At 44.3% G+C, this 21,067-nt stretch overlaps 1 protein-coding gene across 1 annotated transcript in view; it reads left to right on the top strand.

Annotated features, from left to right (window-relative positions):
- Positions 1-21,067, top strand: part of CLVS1 (clavesin 1) — a 138,171-nt gene that overhangs the window by 111,689 nt on the left and 5,415 nt on the right. Inside the window, exons 4-5 of the mRNA XM_059673106.1 lie at positions 4,797-4,907; positions 5,773-6,008. Coding sequence (XP_059529089.1) covers positions 4,797-4,907; positions 5,773-6,008 — 347 coding nt within the window. The remainder of the gene's footprint in view (positions 1-4,796; positions 4,908-5,772; positions 6,009-21,067) is intronic.

The following is a 21,067-nucleotide window of genomic DNA, read 5'->3' as shown; positions in this document are numbered from 1 at the left end:
TGCGAAAATGAAGTGTGAACTAAGTGCCCATTCAATAATGAAACACATTTCTAATGGATTGCAAGAGCCCCTTAGTGATGCCCGGGACGCCCAAAGAAAATAAAGAAGAGCCACTTAGGATGCCCTGCAATGTATCTTGTGCCTACAATTTACCTTGGCATTTTTTTGTTTAACATTCCATGTAAGACAGAAAAGATCATCCTTAGAATTACTTCTACTCTACTTTTAAAAATGGCTGCTCCCATTAATGGAGAGTTTTGAAATAGTCACAATAATCATACTTTTAAATTTTTATTTTAAGATAATGGTAGACTCACATGCAGTTTAAGAGATAATGCAGTGAAATCCCGTAGAGCAGTGGTTCTCAACCTGTGGGTCGCGACCCCTTTGGCGGTCGAACGACCCTTTCACAGGGGTCGCCTAAGACCATCCTGCATATCAGATATTTACATTACGATTCATAACAGTAGCAACGTTACAGTTATGAAGTAGCAACGAAAATAATTTTATGGTTGGGTCACAACATGAGGAACTGTATTTAAAGGGCCAGAAGGTTGAGAACCACTGCCATAGAGCCTTTAGTTGGTTTCCCCCACTGGTAACACCTTGCAAATCTAGAGAACAGTATCACAACCAGTATATTGATATTGATACAGAGCATTTTAATCACCACAGGGATCACCCATGTTACCCTTTTGTAGCCACACCCACTCCTTAATCCCAAGCAAACACTAATATGTAGTTTCTATCATTTTGTCATTTCAAGAATGTCATCTGGTAAATGGAATCAGGCATATAGACTTCTAGGGTTGGATTTTTCCACTTAGCCAAATTCTCCAGATGTTCATTCAGATGGTGCGTATGTCAGTAAATGTTCCTTTTAAGTGGTGAGTGGAATTCCATGGTATAACTGTACAAATTGGTTACCCATTCACTCATGGAAGATATGTAGGTTAATTCCAATTTGGGCTATTGTGAAAAAATCTGCTATATTTTCACCCAGGTCATAGTTTCTCTTTTCCACTCTTTCATAGGGTAAAAGTTTTTAATTTTGACAACATCTAATTTATTACTTTTTTATTTTCTAGGTTATGCTTTTGGAGACATCTGAAGTCTCTTTGCTTAGTCTGACTTCCTAAAGGTTGTCTCCTATATTTTTTTCTAAGACATTTATAGCTTCATGTTTTACATTTAAGTTCATGATCCATTCGGAGTTAATTTCGCATGAGGTGTGTGGTTGTCAGGCTCATCTTTTGACCTGTGGAAGAGCAATTGTCTCACCACTATTTGTTGAAAAGCTTTCTCCCTCCATGAAAATGCTTTCCACCTTATTAAAAAGCCAGTTGGGTATATTTGTGTGGATCTATTTCTGAATTCTCTATTCTGCTTCATTGACCTATGCATCTTTCCCTCCTCCAATGCCACACAGTCTTGATTAGTGTCGTTGTATAAAGAGTCGTTGTATAAAGAGTCTGATTCCTTCCACTTTATTCTTCTTTTCAAAATGTGTTAACTATTCCAGGATCTATGTTTTCCCTATAAATTTTAAAATAATCCTATCGATGTCTACAAAAAAAGTCTTAATTAGCTTTTGCTAGGTGCTGCATTAACCCTGTCTATCAATTTGAGGGGAATTGGCATATTTAGTACGTCGTCTTCTGAGTTACAATATAATATGCCTCTCCATTTATTGAAATCTTCTTTGATTTCTTTCTTCAGCATTGTGTAGTTTTCAGCATACAAATCCTGCATATGTCTTGTTAGATTGATGCTTAAATATTTAAGGGTTTTTTTTTTAGCAATTTTAAATGGTGATATATTTTAATTTTGATGTCTTATGTTTATTGTTAATATATAATAATATGATTGATTCTCTGTATGTTTCTCTTTTATCCTGCAATGTTGATGAACTATTTAGTTATAGGAGGGTTTTTGTTTGCTTATTTTAAATACATTCTTTGGGATTTTCTATGTTGGTAATCATGTTATCTGCAAATAGAGACCTATTTTTCCTATTTGTTTGTTTTTATCGAGAATGGGTGTTGAATTTTATCAAATGCCTTTTCTGCAACAATTGATGATCATGTGTTTTTCCTCTTTAACCTGTTGATATGATGAGTCACCTGTGATTTGCTTTAATTAAGCATGGTAAGACACACAGTTGCTAAGAACAAAAACCAACAAAGTGTTACACTGTCATTGAATCAAGGCTTACCACCTTTTTAAAAAATCTTTATTATTGAAAGTTTTACGTATGTCTCCTTTTAAGGCTTGCTTGAGCTAGATCTGCTCCAGCTCCTAAGAACTGCACCTCCCCGAGGGAGGTGGGCCCTCTTGGGGACCTGAGGGACATTTCTGAGGCAGACAACTTCCCCTTTACCTGCAGTTTGCTATCAAGACCAGACTACATGACCCACACTAATGGACATTGCCCGGAAGAGGGTGGTGCCTGCTAATTTTCCCTCCTTCACCTTTCTCTTTGCATCACACACACACACACACACACACACACACACACACACACACACATCATTATTAATAATATGGGGTCAGGCTCATTTGAGAATACCCAGAATATTTGCACATTGCCTTTATTGCACAAGAGGCCCTTCATTTGCATTTTGTAGATGAGACTTGAAGAAAAGTCATCCCGTTTCTCCTCTGGCCTAAACCCAGAAGTCTGAGGCATACGATTTTATGTGAATTTATCTGCCCATAATCACTGGCTGAAGGAGATCAGTAAAAACGCATGGGGCCTTCAGCTGGCAGACTGGAAGCCGGAGCCACCCTGGAGAGAACTGACAGGGTCTCAGGCCTGTGTTTTGTCTTTTAACCTCCCCCCTCCGACACAAATAGTAGACAGTTCTGATGGCTTTGCTGATGGAGGTTCCATAGACTAAAGCTAAGGCTCTCTAAATATTTTTAAAAGATTAATATGTTCTTGGAGATTTTACCTTTTGCCCCTGAAGTATTACTTATAGAGTTTTCTTCCACTTTACTAACCTAGAAATGTGTAATATAACAGACTCTCAGCAGAAATAAAATTCTTATTTAAAAGAAAAACACAGTAAAGCCCTGGTTTTTTAGCTAAACCCTTTCATTCTACAGCCCCTCAGAACCCATGTTTAATGTGTGAGATAATGGATTATATTTCTGAATAACATGTTGCAAAGGACCAAAAAGAGTAAGATTAGTGCTTAGACTTACTGCCAAGGAAAAACTTGGGGAGATGGCCTTTTTTTTTATTTATTTTGGAAGCAAAGACTTTTTAGATCCCAAACTGTTCCTAAAAGCAAAAAGACTACCTTATTAAGAACTTTTCTACTTCTGAATTCAGATTTGGAATAATGAGAGATTATGACAAATGTCCAAATTAGTATAAATGATCTCTCTACCCTTACTTGGTGGTTTCATTGAGTTTTTTAAAAGAAAAGAAACACAACAAAAAAATAAATACATTGCAAAATAAAAGACCTTTACTTAAATTTGCCTATTGTAACCTTCAAAATATTTAATTTCTTTGTTCTATGTAAAATGTCTACATAGAGGCAAAAATACTTTTAAGTTTTTCAAATGTCAACCCTAAGCACAGTTGCATGTATTTATTGGAAACTAGGTCTTGGTGTGAAAGATGCTGAGAGAGCCTGTAGACTCAGAGTGTTCTGGGGTAAAAAAGTTAATAACCCTCTTTCCATGTTACTAAAAATGACCCAGGCAAGGCATTTCAGACACCTGCAGGAAGCAGCTAGCTACCTGAACTCTTAGCTCAGACAGCCAGGCCCCTTCTGCTTTCATCTCATCTCGCTAACCTTTGCAAAGATATTTGTGGCACTGAAATTGATTGCCAGCACACTTGGCAATTCAAATTGCATTAGATGTTCCTTCTTTTTAAATTCCATTAACCAAGATGACGCCATGCGGTCTGGGAGCCCTTCAGTGGGACCTCAGTGGCTGTGGGACTGGCTCAGACTTTGTGATCAAGGCTCCTTATCCTGTGACTCTAATCAGCACTGACAGCAGCTCCTCGGCCTCTAAAACACACCCTTGTGCCCTGATCTGGAATCCAAAACTGGAACCATTTTTAAAACGCTCTTAGTATTTCCGGATACTTACAAAATGCATTGATTGGCAGCAAAAGAGAAACTCCACGAGGAGAATCCATTAGCTCATCCATCAATAAGTATCTTTTCTCTGGGACCTAGTGTGTGGGTCCCAGGCTGAAGTGAGGACCTGATTCTGTAATCTGTGAAAAAGGTGCTGGTACCCTTGGTGTCCATGGATTCGGAGATCCTTTGAAATTCTTTTCCAACCCCTTTCTACAGAGCCACAGAGCCCCACTCACCCACAATGTACAGCCATTGTCATGGTGACGGGGGGGGGGGGGGGGGGGCGTGCGCTGGAGCAGGGGAGCAGAGAATGCGTGTGAGGAGGGAGATCTGTGCTCGGGGCTCCTGGGAACAGAAACCCTGGTTCCTTAAGGCCACAAAGAATTCTGATTCTCTCCTAACCAGCCGCACACACTCCTGCTATGTGGGTGGACACATAATTGTGACTTGGGAAAGGCAGGCCTGGCGCCCACGCACGATATTTAAGTTGTGGAGTCAAAGAGGTTGGGGAGTCAGGGCAAGGGGAGCAGAGGACACCTCGGCAGATAGGAAGGGTGTATTTTCTGTCTTTCCCACCATTAGCGAGAGCTTTCGAGAGACGACAAGGTTGTCCTCTGGATTGTGGCCCTGCTGGCACAGGCTAACCTGGAATGCGTGCTCACTGAGTGTGTTTCTCTCTTTCCGCCCCAGGACAGCTTTCCTGCCCGCTTCGGAGGAGTCCATTTCGTCAACCAGCCCTGGTACATTCATGCCCTGTACACGCTCATCAAGCCATTCCTTAAAGACAAGACCAGGAAGCGGGTAATGACAAGAAGCGCCCAATGCCGGGAATGTGGTGGAGGTGTGGTGGAGGGGGGGACAATTACAGTGCCCCTCCTCTCAATCCCTCTCTCTCTCTCTCTCTCTCTCTCTCTCTCTCTCTCTCTCTCCTTCTCCTTCTCCTTCTCCTTCTCCTTCTCCTTCTCCTTCTCCTTATTTTTCTCCATGGTTTTGCTGCATTTCTGCAGTCCCTGAGCATTTGAGCTGCAGCTGGAGTTTGCAAATGGCCTGGATTCAATCAATAATTTAGTAGAACTGGGTTATTTTCAGAGTCCCAGTGACAAACCAAAGGGAATTTTGAAGGCATGCAAATACCAGATGCCCATTTTCCTGCCAATGCTGGTGGGAGGTATGGGGTCAAGCAGCTTCCTGTTCACGGAATATTTTAATAGCCAACATTTAGGAAGAAGCGCCACTTGGTGTAGGCCTGGGGGAAACGGGGAGTACTCGGGGGGGGGGGGGTGCAGAGGGCAGCGAATGCACCAGGAGAGAGGAGAGAGCAATGTGAGGTGCACGTGCAGCATGCCTGGGCGGGGGTGGTCTGCACCACTACTCCGCATCAGCAGGGATCATTAGGAGATCACTGTATCTGTAAATTGGGGCCAGGGCCAAATACTACCCAGATTGTTCATGAACTTCCTCTTTAAGGATTGTGAATGCAGCCCCTTTTCTGAGCAATACATGAACATTTCATGAAGACAAAGTTCTAGACACAGAACTGAATGCCTCCTTAAGTCCCATGATCAGCGGCAGCGCATCCAATTTGTCATTGCTCGATTGTGTATTAGATGAAATACTCCATCAGACATTTTGGAGTTTTTAATTGCTAATTACTCTCTCTTTCCAGATTTTCCTGCACGGGAACAATTTAAACAGCCTTCACCAGCTCATACACCCGGAGTTTTTGCCCTCTGAATTTGGAGGAACCCTTCCTCCTTATGACATGGGAACTTGGGCCCGGACATTACTCGGTCCCGACTACAGTGATGAAAATGACTACACTCACACGTCCTACAATGCGATGTACGTGAAACACACGTCCTCCAACCTGGAGAGGGAGTGCTCACCCAAGCCGATGAAGAGGTAAGGCCTGGCTTATCAGAGCCTCCAGTCCGAGGGCAACAGGCATTTTTGATTTGGGTCTATTGCGGGTTAAGTCATTGAAGACCTTTACGGGCACACAACTTAAAAAAAGTAAATTGTGATACATGCTCAGCTGATTTCATCAGACTTGGAAGCAAATGGGACTTGGCTGGCCCAGAAATATAGCTGTCCCCTTGTATTACAGAAACTGCTAAAGGCTAGGACCTCACTCACAACATGATTACAGTCTTCGACTCTAAGGAGTCTGCTAATGCCACAGACTGAAATGTTGGACCTTTGGGACACAGTCGATGGGAAAGCAGGATGCTAGGGAATGTCCTCGTCATCCGTGCACTTGGAACCATTTATTGAGCATTTACTTAGGGGAAGGCACCGATTAGTCACTGGGAGTACAAAGGTGAGGAAGACATCAAAAGAACAGAGTGGCCTGGAGAAAACCTGCCGAGCAAGACATTCGAGCTGAGCTCTGAAGGATGAAAATCAGCAGCCCAGGCTTAAAAGGGGGAGGGGAAGAGGCTCCAAGCAGAGGGGACACCCAGAGGCATGGAGGCACTAGAGCAGCAGTTCTCAACCTGTGGGTCGCGACCCCCTTGGTGGTCGAACGACCCTTTCACAGGGGGTGCCTAAGACCATCCTGCATATCAGATATTTGCATTACGATTCATAACAGTAGCAACATTACAGTTATGAAGTAGCAAAGAAAATAATTTTATGGTTGGGTCACAGCATGAGAAACTGTATTTAAAGGGCCAGAAGATTGAGAACCGCTGCCCTAGAGGGATGGGACACTTGACTGAGGCAGACAGGTGTGCAGGGGTGGGGGGTGACAGTGCACATGTTCTTAAGGGCCAGAGATTATTCCATCCAGGTGGTGAAGTACATTGCAGCGCTGCATACTGTGCCATGGCAGAGGTATTTTTAAATTGATATACAAATAACATATGAGTGATTTCTCATTGCAAAAAATAAAACCTTATATTTAAGGCTAAATTCCCCTTCAACCACTATCTTTAATCCCAATCTCTCCCCATAGGTAACCGCTGTTATCAGGCTGGGGTAGACCCTTCCATTTAGTTCTCTAGATAGTGCAGTGTATGAGTTTGCTAGGGCTGCTTTGACAAAGTCCACAGACTGCGTGTCTTAAACAATGGAAATTTATTTTCTCACAGTTCTGGAGGCTAGAAGTCCAAAATCAAGGTGTCGGCGGGGTTGTTGTCTTCTGAGGGCTCTCTCCTTGGCTTATAGATGACCCTGCTCTCCCCGTGTCTTCACAGGGTCTTCCCTCTTCTTATATGGACACCGATCATATTGAATCAGGGCCCACCTCACTCGGCCTTAACTACCTGTTTAAAGGTTCTGTATCCAAACATAGAGAGAATCGGAGGTCCTGGGGGTTACGACTTCAACATACAAATTTTGGGTGGACACACTTTACCCTGTAGCATATTGTTATGTAATGTCTATGTTAGTAAATTTAGTCATACTTCCTGTTTTCAATACTGCACAGCATTCCAGAACATGGATAAATCAGACTAGCCAGCTCCTTTTGATGGGCATTTAAGGATGGTGGGGTATTTTTTGAAGTTTTTTTCCCCCTCTATTCCAAACGAGGCTCAATGAATGTCTTTGATATGCCTCCTCATTCTCATAGGAAAGTCCCTCTGGGTAGACTTGGAATCTGGAAGTTGCTGGGGCAGAGGGTGCACACATTTTTTTTTCTTCCTTTTCTTTTTCTTTTTTTAGCTACATGATGACACCATTCATATAGTCAAAACATTCAATTCTTGTAATTACCAGGAAGGTTGGGTTAATTTTTGTTGCAGCCTCACCATGGACAAAGTTGGGCTGACTATATGTAATCATTCCTGCTCTTGCTTATTTATTAAACTTATCAGCGATCCAGAGAATTATTTATAAAGAAAGAGGCCTAAAACCCCCGAGCTGCATCTCCACTGGCTCGAGTAAAGCTTGGCCCCAAGTCTCAGGTCCACCCGATTCCACCGTATGTGGTCAGTGGTTGGAGGGGCCAGCGCTTTGGGGCCTGGTGCACATGTGCCCTGGTAGGATTTCTGTTGGTCCTTTTGACCAAGTGCTTTCATCCTTATGTTCTCTCAGTCGCCCTCCTGGATCCCACATGTAAGAAGTGAAGTGTCATAAAGACACAGTGAGCCATCTGATTTTGGGGGTGAGGATGGAGAAGATGGGGAAAAGCCTAGACTAAGTTCAGATTTCTGAGCCAGAAAGAAATTTTAAGTCACGTTGCTCCATCTTGGTCCCTGCCTGGGTAGTAAAAGTCAGTTTAACTGTTTTCAGCTGTCAATAGAATCGGCCATGACCTTGGTGATCTTTCCGCCTGAAACCCTCTTTTTACAGGGCGAACGTATGCATTTGCTGGGTAACTACTCATTTCCGGCAGAAGTCATGCATCATCAGGAAGTACAAGCCATACAGAAAGCATGAGGGGTGGCAGTGTGGGAACAGGAGGGCCTTGTCTCCAAAGCCGTCAGGGCATAAAGGGTCCGCATGACTGTGGCACGGGAACAGATGTCCTGTGTGGATGTTACGGTCAATAAAATTACAAAGTGCATCCTTTCCTAATAAAGGGCCCACAGTCTCAGCTGCCCCTTCATTGTCCTGAGACTGGTTTTCAGGGAAAAAGAATGGAACTTCTTCGTTTTGAGGTGTCGTTCCTACTCAGCCGCTGATGCCTGAGATGTTGCTTCTAGAAGCAAAGACCTCTTGGGTAAGTCATAAAATGCCAGTGTTTTACGCAGGTTGTTGGGCAGGAATTGGTTAACATTTCTTAAAGGACAAAGCAAAATAGCTGCTTAGCCTCATCGCTGCTTGTGAATCTGGCTGAGACACAGCTTTCTCTTCGGCGGCAGAAATGAAGGGCCCTCTTGTTATGGGCACATCTGATTCAGCCACGCACCGTTCGAGGGGAAGGGAATTCTACACAATGAATGTGGTCCCTGAGAAAATGAATGGGACTGGAAAAAATGTGTGCAGGGCATGTTTTCTCTTCTCCTTATACAGAATGACATGGTAGATTCTGAGATAAAGCGTTCGGAGCTCCTGGCCAAGCGGAAGTAAGATTGAATTAGAGGGAAATGGACAGATGTGGGTGAACTGCTTGGGTGCAGTTTCAAGTTCAAACAGTTCCATTACTCACCGTGTGTGTTCTGAGAAAGACTCCTGTTTGCCCCAGCACCAGGGTCAGATGCAAGCACTTGAGAAGGGAGGTGTAGTCCAGGCCAGAAAAAAAAAAGAACATGTCTTCCTGGTGAGCAGATTGCTGCTGGTAAACAAACATTTTGCTGGATTCCAATAAAGCCGATGCTGTGTATGCCCGCTCACCATCTAGCCAGCAATGAATCTCTCTTATATGCTTTAATGATCGGAGTGTGTGCTAAAAAACTCTTGGCTGTTTCCTTCTTGGAAAACAGGGTGCCGCTTGCATTCAGAATTATGGTTTCTTTTTCGGTTTAGGCAAACCCTTGTTGTAGATAGCATTGGGGCTTAACGTGTCCACATTGTGGTGTTGGAGTTTTTATGCCAAGGCCGCAAATAAGCGCGTTGAGCTTCCAGCATCTCCCTGGAAACCCCTGCGTTCCTGTGACGCCGGCGATCCGCCTGGGAGCCCTGCTTCACTTTGCTCCGCTGCTCGGAAGGGCCTCTGAGGTGCCATCACATGTCACCACGTCCTAACCCCTGCCTGCTGGCCGATGCTTCGTGACTCGGGTGCAGTGGTTACACTGTTCTCTTCCTCTCTATTTGTCTTTATTTCCCAAATTTACTCCGCGTGGGTTCTTGCCATTTTCTTCTACTGACTTCTTTAGCTCTGTGACCTTGGGCAAGGCACTTCACCCTGCCACGCCTTGGCTTCCTCAGTAATTAGGTGGATATAACCGCAGGGGGCCAGTGTTGGAGTGGAATGACAGAGGCGTGATTAAGAACCCACAAAAGCATTCAAGAAGAACAGCTCCTAAGTAGTGCTTTCTTCCCCAATGTTGTACATGAGGGTTCCCGTTGTGTTCGCTTTGATTTCTTTCCCAATTGAAGTTTCTACTAAACAATGAAAAGTTCCGAGCCCCCAGCAGAGAAGCAGGCAAGGACTGGGCTTGGTTCCCTTGAAAGGAGACGCCTTGAATTCCTGGTTAGAAGTAAGGCTTACAGCCCTAGCCGGTTTGACCCAGTGGCTAGAGCCGAAAACTGAAGGGTCCCCGGTTTGATTCCAGTCAAGAGCACATGCTTCCGGTTGCAGACTTAATCCTCAGGCCTCGTCGGGGTGCGTGCAGAAGGCAACCAGTCAATGTGTCTCTCTCATATCGATGTTTCCCTCTCTGTCTCTCCCCTTCCCTTCCACACTCTCTAAAAATCAATGGAAAAATATCCTCAGGTGAGGATTAACAAAATGACAACAACAAAATACAAAAAAATTAAATTTAAAAAAAAAGTAAGACTTACATTGGCCAGTTCCATTCTGTGCTGTATTTTATGTGTCAGGCCAGTATCTTTGGAACCCTGCACCCAGGATGTGGCCAGGAAGAGTAGGTCGAGGGCACAGAAGGCAAAGCCAAGAAGGAGGAATTCGTGACGCAGACCCTTAGCCTCTTTTCCTTCTTGTCTCTCAAGGGGCCTCCTCTTCACCACCCTGGCCTGGCCTCAGCCGGCCCCTTTTTGTCAGGCCTCCTCTGTCATGTTTTCATCCTGATTCATTTGCTTCCTAGCACTTCCCACTTTCCAGAACTTTCCATTTGCTTCCACATTGTCACTGTGAACCCCTTTTCCCCAACTCTGGAAACAGGTGTTCCCTAGACTTGTTCTGAGGATTCTTGAAAGCTGAGCTTTTCAGGTTTTGAGAATTTTAAAAAATAAATATTTAAAAAATAGATAATTTTTAAAGATAGATAAAATAGATTATTATCTCCATGTTATAGATAAAGTGGCAGGGCACACAGAAGTTAAATGATTTACCCACAACTAGTAGGTGGCAAAATATTGTAAATTCATTCCAGGTCAAATTCTCTTTTTCCTGTATCACATCTGTTCTCACGCTGTTTGTGCCTCCCTCCCCCCTCCTTCCCTTCTCCTCCCTCCCCCTTCTCTCCTTCCCTCCCTCTGTCCCCCCTCCTTTCCTGTCTTCCTTCCATAAGGGTTTATTGAACACCTTCTTGGGCATTGCCTTTGCTCAGCTTTCTTGGATGAAGTCCATTCCCATTCCTGCCAGCCTCAATTCTACCCAGTCTTTACCACTCAGTTGAAAAGCAAATTTCTCATCACACTGTCCTTGCGATGTGCTGTTCCTAAATCCCATCTGGGCAGGGAAGGTACAGACCCTCAGGAAGAAAACTGTTATTCGGGCTAGTCTAGTAATATCAAAGAATATCCATTAACACATTATAATTGAGATCCATTAATGTACTGTCATTTGACTCAAAAAAATAGGCCCATAAAAGGTCATTTTCATGGAGAACACCAGCCATCCTTTTCCAACTCCCATGGAATGGGTCATCTTCATCGTCTCAGCTGTTGGCAGCTTCTGGTGTTTTTGTACCTGTTTCCAAACATCACATTCTAGTTCTATCAAAGCCACTCCACTGAAGCTGTGCACCACCGATTCAAAGGGAGGAGACTCATGAGGAACAAGTAGAATGCTCTGAAACGGACTGACAGCTCTTTGTGCTCGTCTAATTCTAATGAAATAATGACTCTATCCAAAGCAGGAGGTGCAAGCACCTGCAGCCATTTGCTGTGCTATTTTAAGTTCTGATTGGCAGAAAAAAATACCTTTCCAGAAATACCTGCATGTTGAAAACACGTAATTTTTCACACTCCTTCTGACTGTATCAGAACTCCTGAAGCCACATCAAAATTTAATATAGCAGTGTGTTCCATTCCTCAAAACTTTGCAGACCCACATACACGGAGAATGTGGAGTGAGTCCAAGGCTAGTTGACTGGTTCAGGTATAGATGGGGCCATAAGGCATCTATTAGACCTCCCCCTGATATCCCGGGTTCCAATGAAGGATTTGGGCACAACCTACTAGTTAGGACCTTGGATTCTCTCACACTTCAGGTGCACTAGGGCCACTCTACTTAAGGGAATTCTTTGGTAAATTGCGCAGTAAAATCAAGAATACTTTCATCATGTAATTAGTCTCCTGCTCCATGACTATTTTTAAAAAAATCTTTATTGTTGAGAGTATTAAAGGCATCCTCTTTCCCCTCCCCCATTGCCCCCCTCCAACGGGTTCTCGCCCCACCCCAGGACTTCACCATCCTACTATCTGTGACCATAGATAATCTCTTCCCACCCCCCTTCCCTCTGAGATTCACCATCAGTCTGTTCCATGCTTCAGTGCCCCTGATTGTTTTATTCACCAGTTTATTTTGTTCATTAGATTCCTTGTTCATTTATTTTGATTTTTAGATTTGATTGTTGATAGATATGTATTTGTTGCCATATTATTGTTCATATTTTTTATTTCTTCTCCTCCTCCTCCTCCTCCTCCTCCTCCTCCTCCTCCTCCTCCTCCTCCTCCTCCTCCTCCTCCTCCTCCTTCTTCTTCTTCTTCTTCTTCTTCTTCTTCTTCTTCTTCTTCTTCTTCAATAATACCCTTCAACATTTTATATAATACTGGTTTGGTGGTAATGAACTCTTTTACCTTTTCTTGTCTGTGAAGCTCTTCATCTGACCATCAATTCTAAATGAGAGCTTTGCTAGAGTAATCTTGGTTGTAGGTCCTTGCTATTCATCACTTTGAATATTTCTTGCCATTCCCTTCTGGTCTGCAAAGTTTCTGTTGAGAAATCAGCTGACAGTCATATGGGCACTCCCTTGGAGGTAACTGCTTTCCTTTGCTTCTTTTAAAATTCTCTCTTTGTCTTTCACCCTTGCATTTTAATTATGATGTGTCTTGGTGTGGGCCTCTTTGGGTTCCTTTTGTTTGGGACCCTCTATACTTCCTGAACTTGTAAGTCTATTTTTTTCACCAGGTATGGGAAGTTTTCTGTCATTATTTCTTCAAGTAAGTTTTCAATATCTTGTTCTCTCTCATCTCCATCTGGCATACCCATAATGCAAATGTTGGTACACTTGAATTTATCTCAGAAGCTCCTTACTAGTACACTATCTTCATATTTTTGGATTCTTTTTTCTTTTTTCTCTTTTGATTGGGTATTTTTTGCTTCCTCATATTCCAAATCATTGATTTGATTCTCAGAAACCTCTACTCTACTGTTGAATCCCTGTAAATTATTTTTTATTTCAGTTAGTGTATGCTTAATTTCTGACTGGTCCTTTTTCATGTCTTTCACATTCTCACTAGAATCCTTGAAAGTCTTATGAAGATCCTTGAATAATAACCTTATAACCATGATTTTAAATTCTGTATCCAGTAGTTTGCTTGCTTTCATTTCTTTCATTTGTGACATGTTTCTTTGTCTCTGCATTTTGGCTGCTTCCCTGTGTTTGTTTCTATGTATTATGTAGAGCTTCTATGTCTCCTGAACTTGGTAGAGTGGCCTTGTATAGTAGATGTCCTATAGGGCTCAGTGGCTCAACCTCCCCAGTCACCTGAGCTGGGCACTCTAGATGCACCCCTGTGTGGGCTGTGTGCACAGTCTTGTAGTTGAACCTTGATTACTGTTGGTATCTCTGGGAGGAATTGACCTCCAGGCCAATTGGCTGTGAGGACCAGCTGCGACTACAGTGGGAGAGCTGCTATGCAGGAGGCAGGGCCCTGCTGTGAAGCAAGGCAGGCTGGTGCTAGTGCTGGCTCTTGGGCCTTTTATTGATAGGTTTGGGGCATGCTGTCACCAGCTGCAGCTTGTTTTAGAGATTTTAGGAAAGTCTAAAGCCTAAGCCAGAACAGGCCATTTACTATATATGGAAAAGCTGCTGCAAACAGCTTGGGCAGGGCTGCAAATTGGATGGGGCGGAGTCTTAGGGAATCACCAGGGCGGAGCCAGTGTGGGCCACGCTGATATGGCTGCTAGTCAGCCCTGCTAGACTGGAGATCCAAGCGCTGGAACAGTGACCCTTGCCACTCCTGTCTGGGAGAAAGCTGCCTTGGAATTCCTGTCCTGATGCCAGACAATCCAGTTCCTCCCTGTATGTGTTTGGGTCCTTCAGCATGCCCAGCGCTGGAGCACAGAGGAAGCGAGACTGAGTAAGTTTGTGCGCCGGCTCTTGCACCTGGGATTCCAGCAGCCTTTTTGTCTCTCAGTCACAATCCCTACTGGTTTTTATGGCCCAAAGTTACATGGACTTCTCTTCCCAGCTCTGGGACCCTGAGCTGGGGGTCTGGTGTGGGGCTGGGACTCCTTGCTCCTCTCAGGCTGTCTCCACAGAGACCATCTCCCTCCAGATTAAAAGCTGCACGTGTGGGTGCCTGTTCCGCGTCTCTGCCTCTCCTCCCAGTCTCAGTGTGCCTCTTTACTTCTCTAGTTTTAGGACTTACATTCAGCCAGCTTTCAGGAGGTTCTGAGTGGTGGTTGTTTGTATTTTAGTTGTAATTTGGATGTGGTTGTAGGAGGTGGCGAGTACTGGCATTTACCTACATTTACCTATATACTGCCATCTTGATTCCTCCTTCACCGCTATTCTTTAGTTTGTGGAATTTTCCTTGGTTTTCTGCAAGTGGGCAGATATGGGCTGTCTCTGTTCTCAGACAAGGCAGAGTGTCAGTGGTTCATGCTCACACTCAGGAGATGTTAGTAAAATGAGAAACACTTCCCATTTAAATAATTTCTCCTTCAGAGAACTCCAAGCCCTTTATTACATCTTTTAAAAATTTTTTATTTCTTAAAAGATATTTTTATTGATTCCAGAGAGGAAAGGAGAGGAAGAGAGAGAAACATCAATGATGAGAGGGAATCATTGATCGGCTGTCTCCTCACACCCCACACTGGGGGCCAAATCCTGACCTCCTGCTTCATAGGCTGATGCTCAACCACTGAGCCAAGCCGGCCGGGCACTCTGTTGCAGCTTCTAGCTCTCACAGCCTGTGGAGAATATGGTAATAGTCTCTCATTTTACAGATGCAAAACTGAGAATTAATATCACAGGAATATAGTCTCATAAAGGCTAATAAACTCCTGTGTAAATAATTAAACAAAATGTCCAATTGCAGCTGCCAGTGGAAATGGTGGCTTTTTCTTTTTTTGGCTCCCTTCCTGAATTCCTTCCTCCTCAAGTCCAAGTTCCTGGACTGTTTGTCTCTGGCAGCTGAGCTCTGTCCTCAATGAGGTCTCATCTGCTCACTCCACACTAGTAAGCGTCCCATGTTGCCTGGCTGCGGTTCTGTAGAGCTGTTCCCAGGTATTTGGCTAAATGTTATGCATTTAAAAGAAAGGATCTTGAAATATCATGAAATGCCCGCTCTCTCTACCTCAGCATTGTTTTTTACCTCCTCCTAGAAAAGCATAAAAATACTAAAAAGGACAAAAGTTGGCAAGACACGGAAAGGCCTTCCTGAAGTCAGTATGTGCCTAATACAGTTAGTTTCAGGAGCCAAATAGATTTACCTTTTAAAAACATTTTTCACTTCCAACGTTTCTACTGGTAAATGTTGAATTCAAAGCTGCCAGGGGCTGCTTAGCTCTTTTCCTGTGTCATTGTCAAAGTCTTTTTAGAAGTTTTGTGCCATTCCACAAAGCCAAGCCCATTGCCGACTTTGGGAATAAAGCCAGGGCTGTGGAATGCTACCCGATGAAGTAATGGGGCTGATCTCCGGGACCTGGTTCGATGGGGGTCTGATTGAATCTCTGAAACTCCTCGCAGCTCTGGCCTTGCTTCTCCGATCACTCTCCTGGAATGGCTGGGGTTGAGGGGCAGAGTCCCTGTGCCCTGATCTGGAGTGCACACGGCTCAAGCCAGGCAATGGCAATTCGTCAGTAAGAAGAACCCGTGGTGATAGCTGTTGAGATATGGTAGCTAAATAACATTTTGAAAATAAACCTCTGGCCGGCCGAGAGCAGAACTCCCAGGTGGTGGGAATGGCACCAGGTGTCTGACCAGTGGGGTCAGACCAAACCTGGGTTCAGCAACCTCAGTTCTTGGGTTCTGGCTAGGAAAGAATTCAGAGCAGGACCCCATACTGTAAGAAAACATTTAGTTATAAGATTACAGAGGTAAAAAAAAAAAATTCCTTTAAAAAATGGGCTTAGGAAATAAGTTACGGAGGTAAAGAAAGGACCCTTGGAGCTTGGGAGTGAGGAAGCCAATGGTAAGGGGCCTGGGGAGGGGGCGGGCAGGAGGAGGGAAGGGAAAGGAAAAGGCAGGGAGCTGGGTGCTCCATCCTAACCAAGGGTTTTAAAGGCAGAGATTTTAGGGGAGGCCCCAGGGCAGGATCTTAATAGGATATTCAGTAGTTTTCCAGGTGGGTCCATTCAAGGTTGTGGTCTCCACTGATTGTTTGGCCGGCACCAGGGCAGGGGGGTCATTATTCAGTGCAGATGGTCCTGGGGTCAGCAGTGGCTGGTTTTGTTGCTTATCTGGGCCTGGAGCTGAAATACAAGGGAGGCCTAGATGTTATCTCTAGGGAGGAAAGGTCAGGGGGTCCAAACTGCGGTGACCAGGGATAAGCTAGGGGAGGAAAAGTTACCCTGGGGGCAAGGACCCACTCTCCAGTTGATTGTCCATTGCGAGGCACCTGGGGCTTTCCATGCTGGTGACCGGCTGTACCTGGCCCACTGTCCTTACTCTGCGCATGCCTGTCTGTCTGCCTACAGCACAACTATTCTGCAGAATGTACTCACTCATGGTGAATGTTTTCCTTTTTCATCTGTTCTCCCTGGAATTTACTTGCCTTTGGAATCAGGAAAAATTCATCTATGGCTACAGATCTTTGATATGAAGTGGGGAATGTTGAAAAGTTTGGAGAGGAAAAGGGGAAGGGAGAAGGTAGAAGGGGAGAGAGAAAAGCAGGCAGGGAGGGAGGAATGGGAGGGCAGAGGGAGGGAGAAAGGGAGCATGAGAATATAGCAGGGAAACAAAATGTGGCTGTCAGGGCCAAAAGGAAGCCTTTGTTAGAGTAGTCTGCCGCACCACTGAGATAATGATGGCTGAATAGCTCAAATCACTCCCCTGCCTGCCCTTGGGGTTAACTTGGCTTTCAGTGTTGGAAAGAGGACCCAAGAGAAAAGTCAAAATGTTTATTTTAGCCAAAGTGTTAAGCTTCTTGTGAGAAGGCCAAATCCCTGAATGGGGAGATTACCACCAAGAGTGAACCTGACCCCAGGCTAGGGCTCCTCCCTGGTTAATACACGAACCACACAGGTCCTGAGCGCTCTGTTTACAATGGGTGGAGACATTTTTATCAGCCAGCAGTTGATTAGTCCTCCCAGAGAGCACTTTGGCTCAGCTAAATGGACTGAGGGCAAAATTTAAGAAGAGAGGTTTTCTTGGCTTCATTTATTTGTATTAGATTTTTTTTAAAGCAATATTTACTCTTATAGTTTTCCAGTGAATTTCAAATACTTCGTAATATAGGCTTACTTAATCAAAATGCTCATTGTGTGACCAGGGTAATGGAATTATGCCCTGCTGAAAGTGAAGAGGCCACGGTCATCTTCTCCATCAGGGAAAGTGAACAGGAAAGTTTAGTTCTGCACGCTCAGTTCCTCAGAATTGTTCGATTGGCCCCCGCCATCAACCGAGACATAGAGTGTATTGGCTAGGACAGCCTGCATTCTGTGCCTGCTGTCAGTACAGGTATTGAGAGAAATCCCACAGATCCAATTTGACCCCAGGTGGAGGTGCAGGGGAGTCATCTGAACAGGGTCTGTGAATGAGGTCATTGTGTGGATGATAGCTTTCCCCCTCATTCCTACCTTTCTTTCTAGAGCTAATGTCTCCCTCCTCCACAAAACCCTCTCCTCTGGGTACTGTCAGAGTAATGACATGCATATGGGGGTCTATGGGCAGTAATTTCACAAAAGAATAAGCGTTTCTCAACATTTGCTCACAGTCCCTGGCATATAGCAGGAAACATTCACCAACATTTCTATCATGAGTGAGTGTAAAAAGATGACTGTTTGAAGATTCAATTTTTGAGAATTTGTTGTGGGGTTTGTTTTTTTCATAATGATGCTGAAAATGGGGGAATTTTGGAAACAAATCCAATACTCATTAAAACCACAAATTTCAAGGTTCAAAAGAATGGAGAGAGGGTGGAAATGTGAAACAAACTTTAGAAAATGAAATTTAATACTCAACCAAACACCTTCAAGATGGGAGAGAAATGGTCTAACAGCAGCTTGTGGAAATATAGCTAAATTTTCCCTCAGCTGTGTTATATGAGCACCAGAAAGGCTAATGCAATTTTAGGTGCATTTTCTATCCGTCAACAGAAGCATACAAAAGGGGAAAAAAAGGAAGCAATAATTTTATCTATTTTGAGGTGACACCCTGTGGGCAACCAGTTGATAAAGAGATGCCGGAGATGCCAGAGTGCCAGAGCTTTAGAAACTTTGGCAAGAGTCCTGGCCCATGTGGCTCAGTAGGCTGGGCATCATCCCGTGCACTGAGGGGTGGTTCAATTCCCAGTCAGGGTATATGCTTGGGTTTTCGGACCTGCAGCTGATCGATGTTCCACTGTCACATTGATATTTCTTTCTCTCTTTCCTCTCCCTTTCTAAGAATCAATTCAAAAACATTAAAACCTTGAAAGAAGAAACCTGGGCACCAGAGGAATCTGGTTAGCCTTGGTGAGGGTGATGAGAGGGCTGAAGGGCAATAGATAAATACTTAAAGGGCTGTTATGTGGACCAGATGGATTACATGTACCCAGACGAAACCTGGGTTCAATACCCTCAGTACTTGGGTTCTCGCTAGGAAATAATTTAGAGCAAGACCCAAACAGTAAGAGAACGTTTATTGGGTGAATTACAGAGGTAGAAAAAGTAACCCCTAGGAGAAATGGGCTTAGGAAACAAGTTACGGAGGTAAAGGAAGGGCCCTTGGAGCGTTGAGTGGGGAAGTTAATGGTAATGTGCCTGGGGAGGGAGAAGAGGGTTGGCCTGCTCCCTGGAGGGAGAGCACACTGGGTCCTCCATCCTAAGGGTAGAGATTTTAGGGGAGATCCCAGGGAAAGATCTTAATAGAATATTCAACAGTTTTCCAGGTGTGTCCATTCAGGGTTGCGGTCTCCGCTGATAGACTGGCCGGCACCAGGGCAGGGGGTCATTATTCCATGCAGCTGGTCTTGACATCAGCAGTGGCTGGTTTTGTTGCTGATCTGGGCCTGGAGCTGGACTACAACTGAGGCCTAGATGTTATCTCTAGGGAGGAAAGGTCAAGAGGTCCAAAGCTCATGCCAGGGATATGCTCGGGGAGGAAAAGTCAGCCTGGGTCCCACCCTCCAACTGATTGTCCATTTCGGGGCCCCTGGGGCTTTCCATCCTGATGACCTTCTGTACCGGGCCCACTGTCCTCGCTCTGCTCATGTCTAACTGCCTTCAGCACCTTCAATGTAAGGAAGAACTCTCTAGCAGAGTGGTCTCTCTAGGGGCTGGAGGAGTGTGTTTCTTAACTTGGTTATATTCAAGAGGCTGCAGGGCCCCTTAGTGAATAGTTTCTATTGAGTTACTCTAAATCAGTGGTTCTCAACCTTCTGGCCCTTTAAATACAGTTCCTCATGTTGTGACCCAACCATAAAATTATTTTCGTTGCTACTTCGTAACTGTAATGTTGCTACTGTTATGAATCGTAATGTAAATATCTGATACGCAGGATGGTCTTAGGCGACCCCTGTAAAAGGGTCGTTCCACTACCAAAGGGGTCACGACCCACAGGTTGAGAACCGCTGTTCTAGATAAAATTCTGTGGCTGTGGTTCACTTGCCATGTTGTAAAATAAAGCCACCTAGGGATGAAAGGAGAGAAAAACAGTGTAAAGTCTCTAAAGTGGAATGGCCATCAATCTCATTTTCACCAGGGCCTGTGGGGCAAAGGAGCTAGGCAGCTGTCCCCGGTGCTGGAGGGAGATGCCGTGAGTAGGCAGCTGTGCTCTGGTTTTCTTCATGCTTGTCTGGGTATGTTGTAATGTCTTCTGGATTTTTGGCTTTTCTGCTCCTTATATGTCTATTAACACCCTCCCCCACTCCCACTCACATCAGAGCTTTAACTAAAGCAGAGAGAAATGCACAGAAAATATAGAGAGCTACCTGGGGCTTCTTCTCCCCTACCCCAGGAAAACATGAATCCATTTTATTTCTAAAGGTTTGGCTTCATACTTAAAGTTAGACTGTTTGGATTGATATTTAGAGTAGAAACCCATTGTCTTAGGACAATTGTATGATTTGCTTTCTGACTTATTTTATGCTTTCTACAGCACATGCATATCCTGAATGGAGATAAGAATCTTAGGCAGAAAATTATTTTTACAGTGAGGTAGAATATTAAACATTCCAGCTAAATAGCTCTGCAGGCTTAGATATGCCCTGGAGTGGTGTGATGGTGATAAGTCTGTCCTATTCCTCACCATTTTTGTTGCTTTTTCTTTGCTACTTGATCTGTTGTTGTTAGTTTTTTCCCCAAAATGGAGACAATAGTACCGCTTCTTAGGGGCATGAAAATGAGTTAATACATGTAAAGAATATACCATAATGCCAGGTGCATACATAACAAATATTAGTGTTATTATAGCTTGTGTTTGGGGTCGTTAAGGCCACTCTCAGGGTTAATGATTTGCCAGAAGGACTCACAGGGCCCAGAAAAGCTGTTATACTCACAGTTATGGTTTGTTCCAGCAAAAGAATACAGATTAAAATAGGCAAAGGAAAAAGGTGCATCAGGTGGAGTCCAGCTGCACTGGACCAGTTCCACGCTTCCGGCTGTCCTTCCAGTGGAGTCACACGAACAGAGCTTAATTCTCTTGGCGATGATGTGTGACGTGTACAAAGTGTCCCCGACCAGGGAAACTCACCAATGGCTTGGTGCCCAGGGCTTTTTATAGGGGGCGGAGGAGAGGTCAGTCACGTAGGCATACAGTGTATGTGTGAGATTGGCCTTAGCTACTTGGTCTTCAGCT

The sequence above is a fragment of the Myotis daubentonii genome, chromosome 17, assembly GCF_963259705.1.
Source record: "Myotis daubentonii chromosome 17, mMyoDau2.1, whole genome shotgun sequence".
Lineage (NCBI taxonomy): Eukaryota > Metazoa > Chordata > Mammalia > Chiroptera > Vespertilionidae > Myotis > Myotis daubentonii.
Note: the sequence above shows the minus strand (reverse complement) of the source record. Positions and strands in the feature narration are given on the sequence as shown.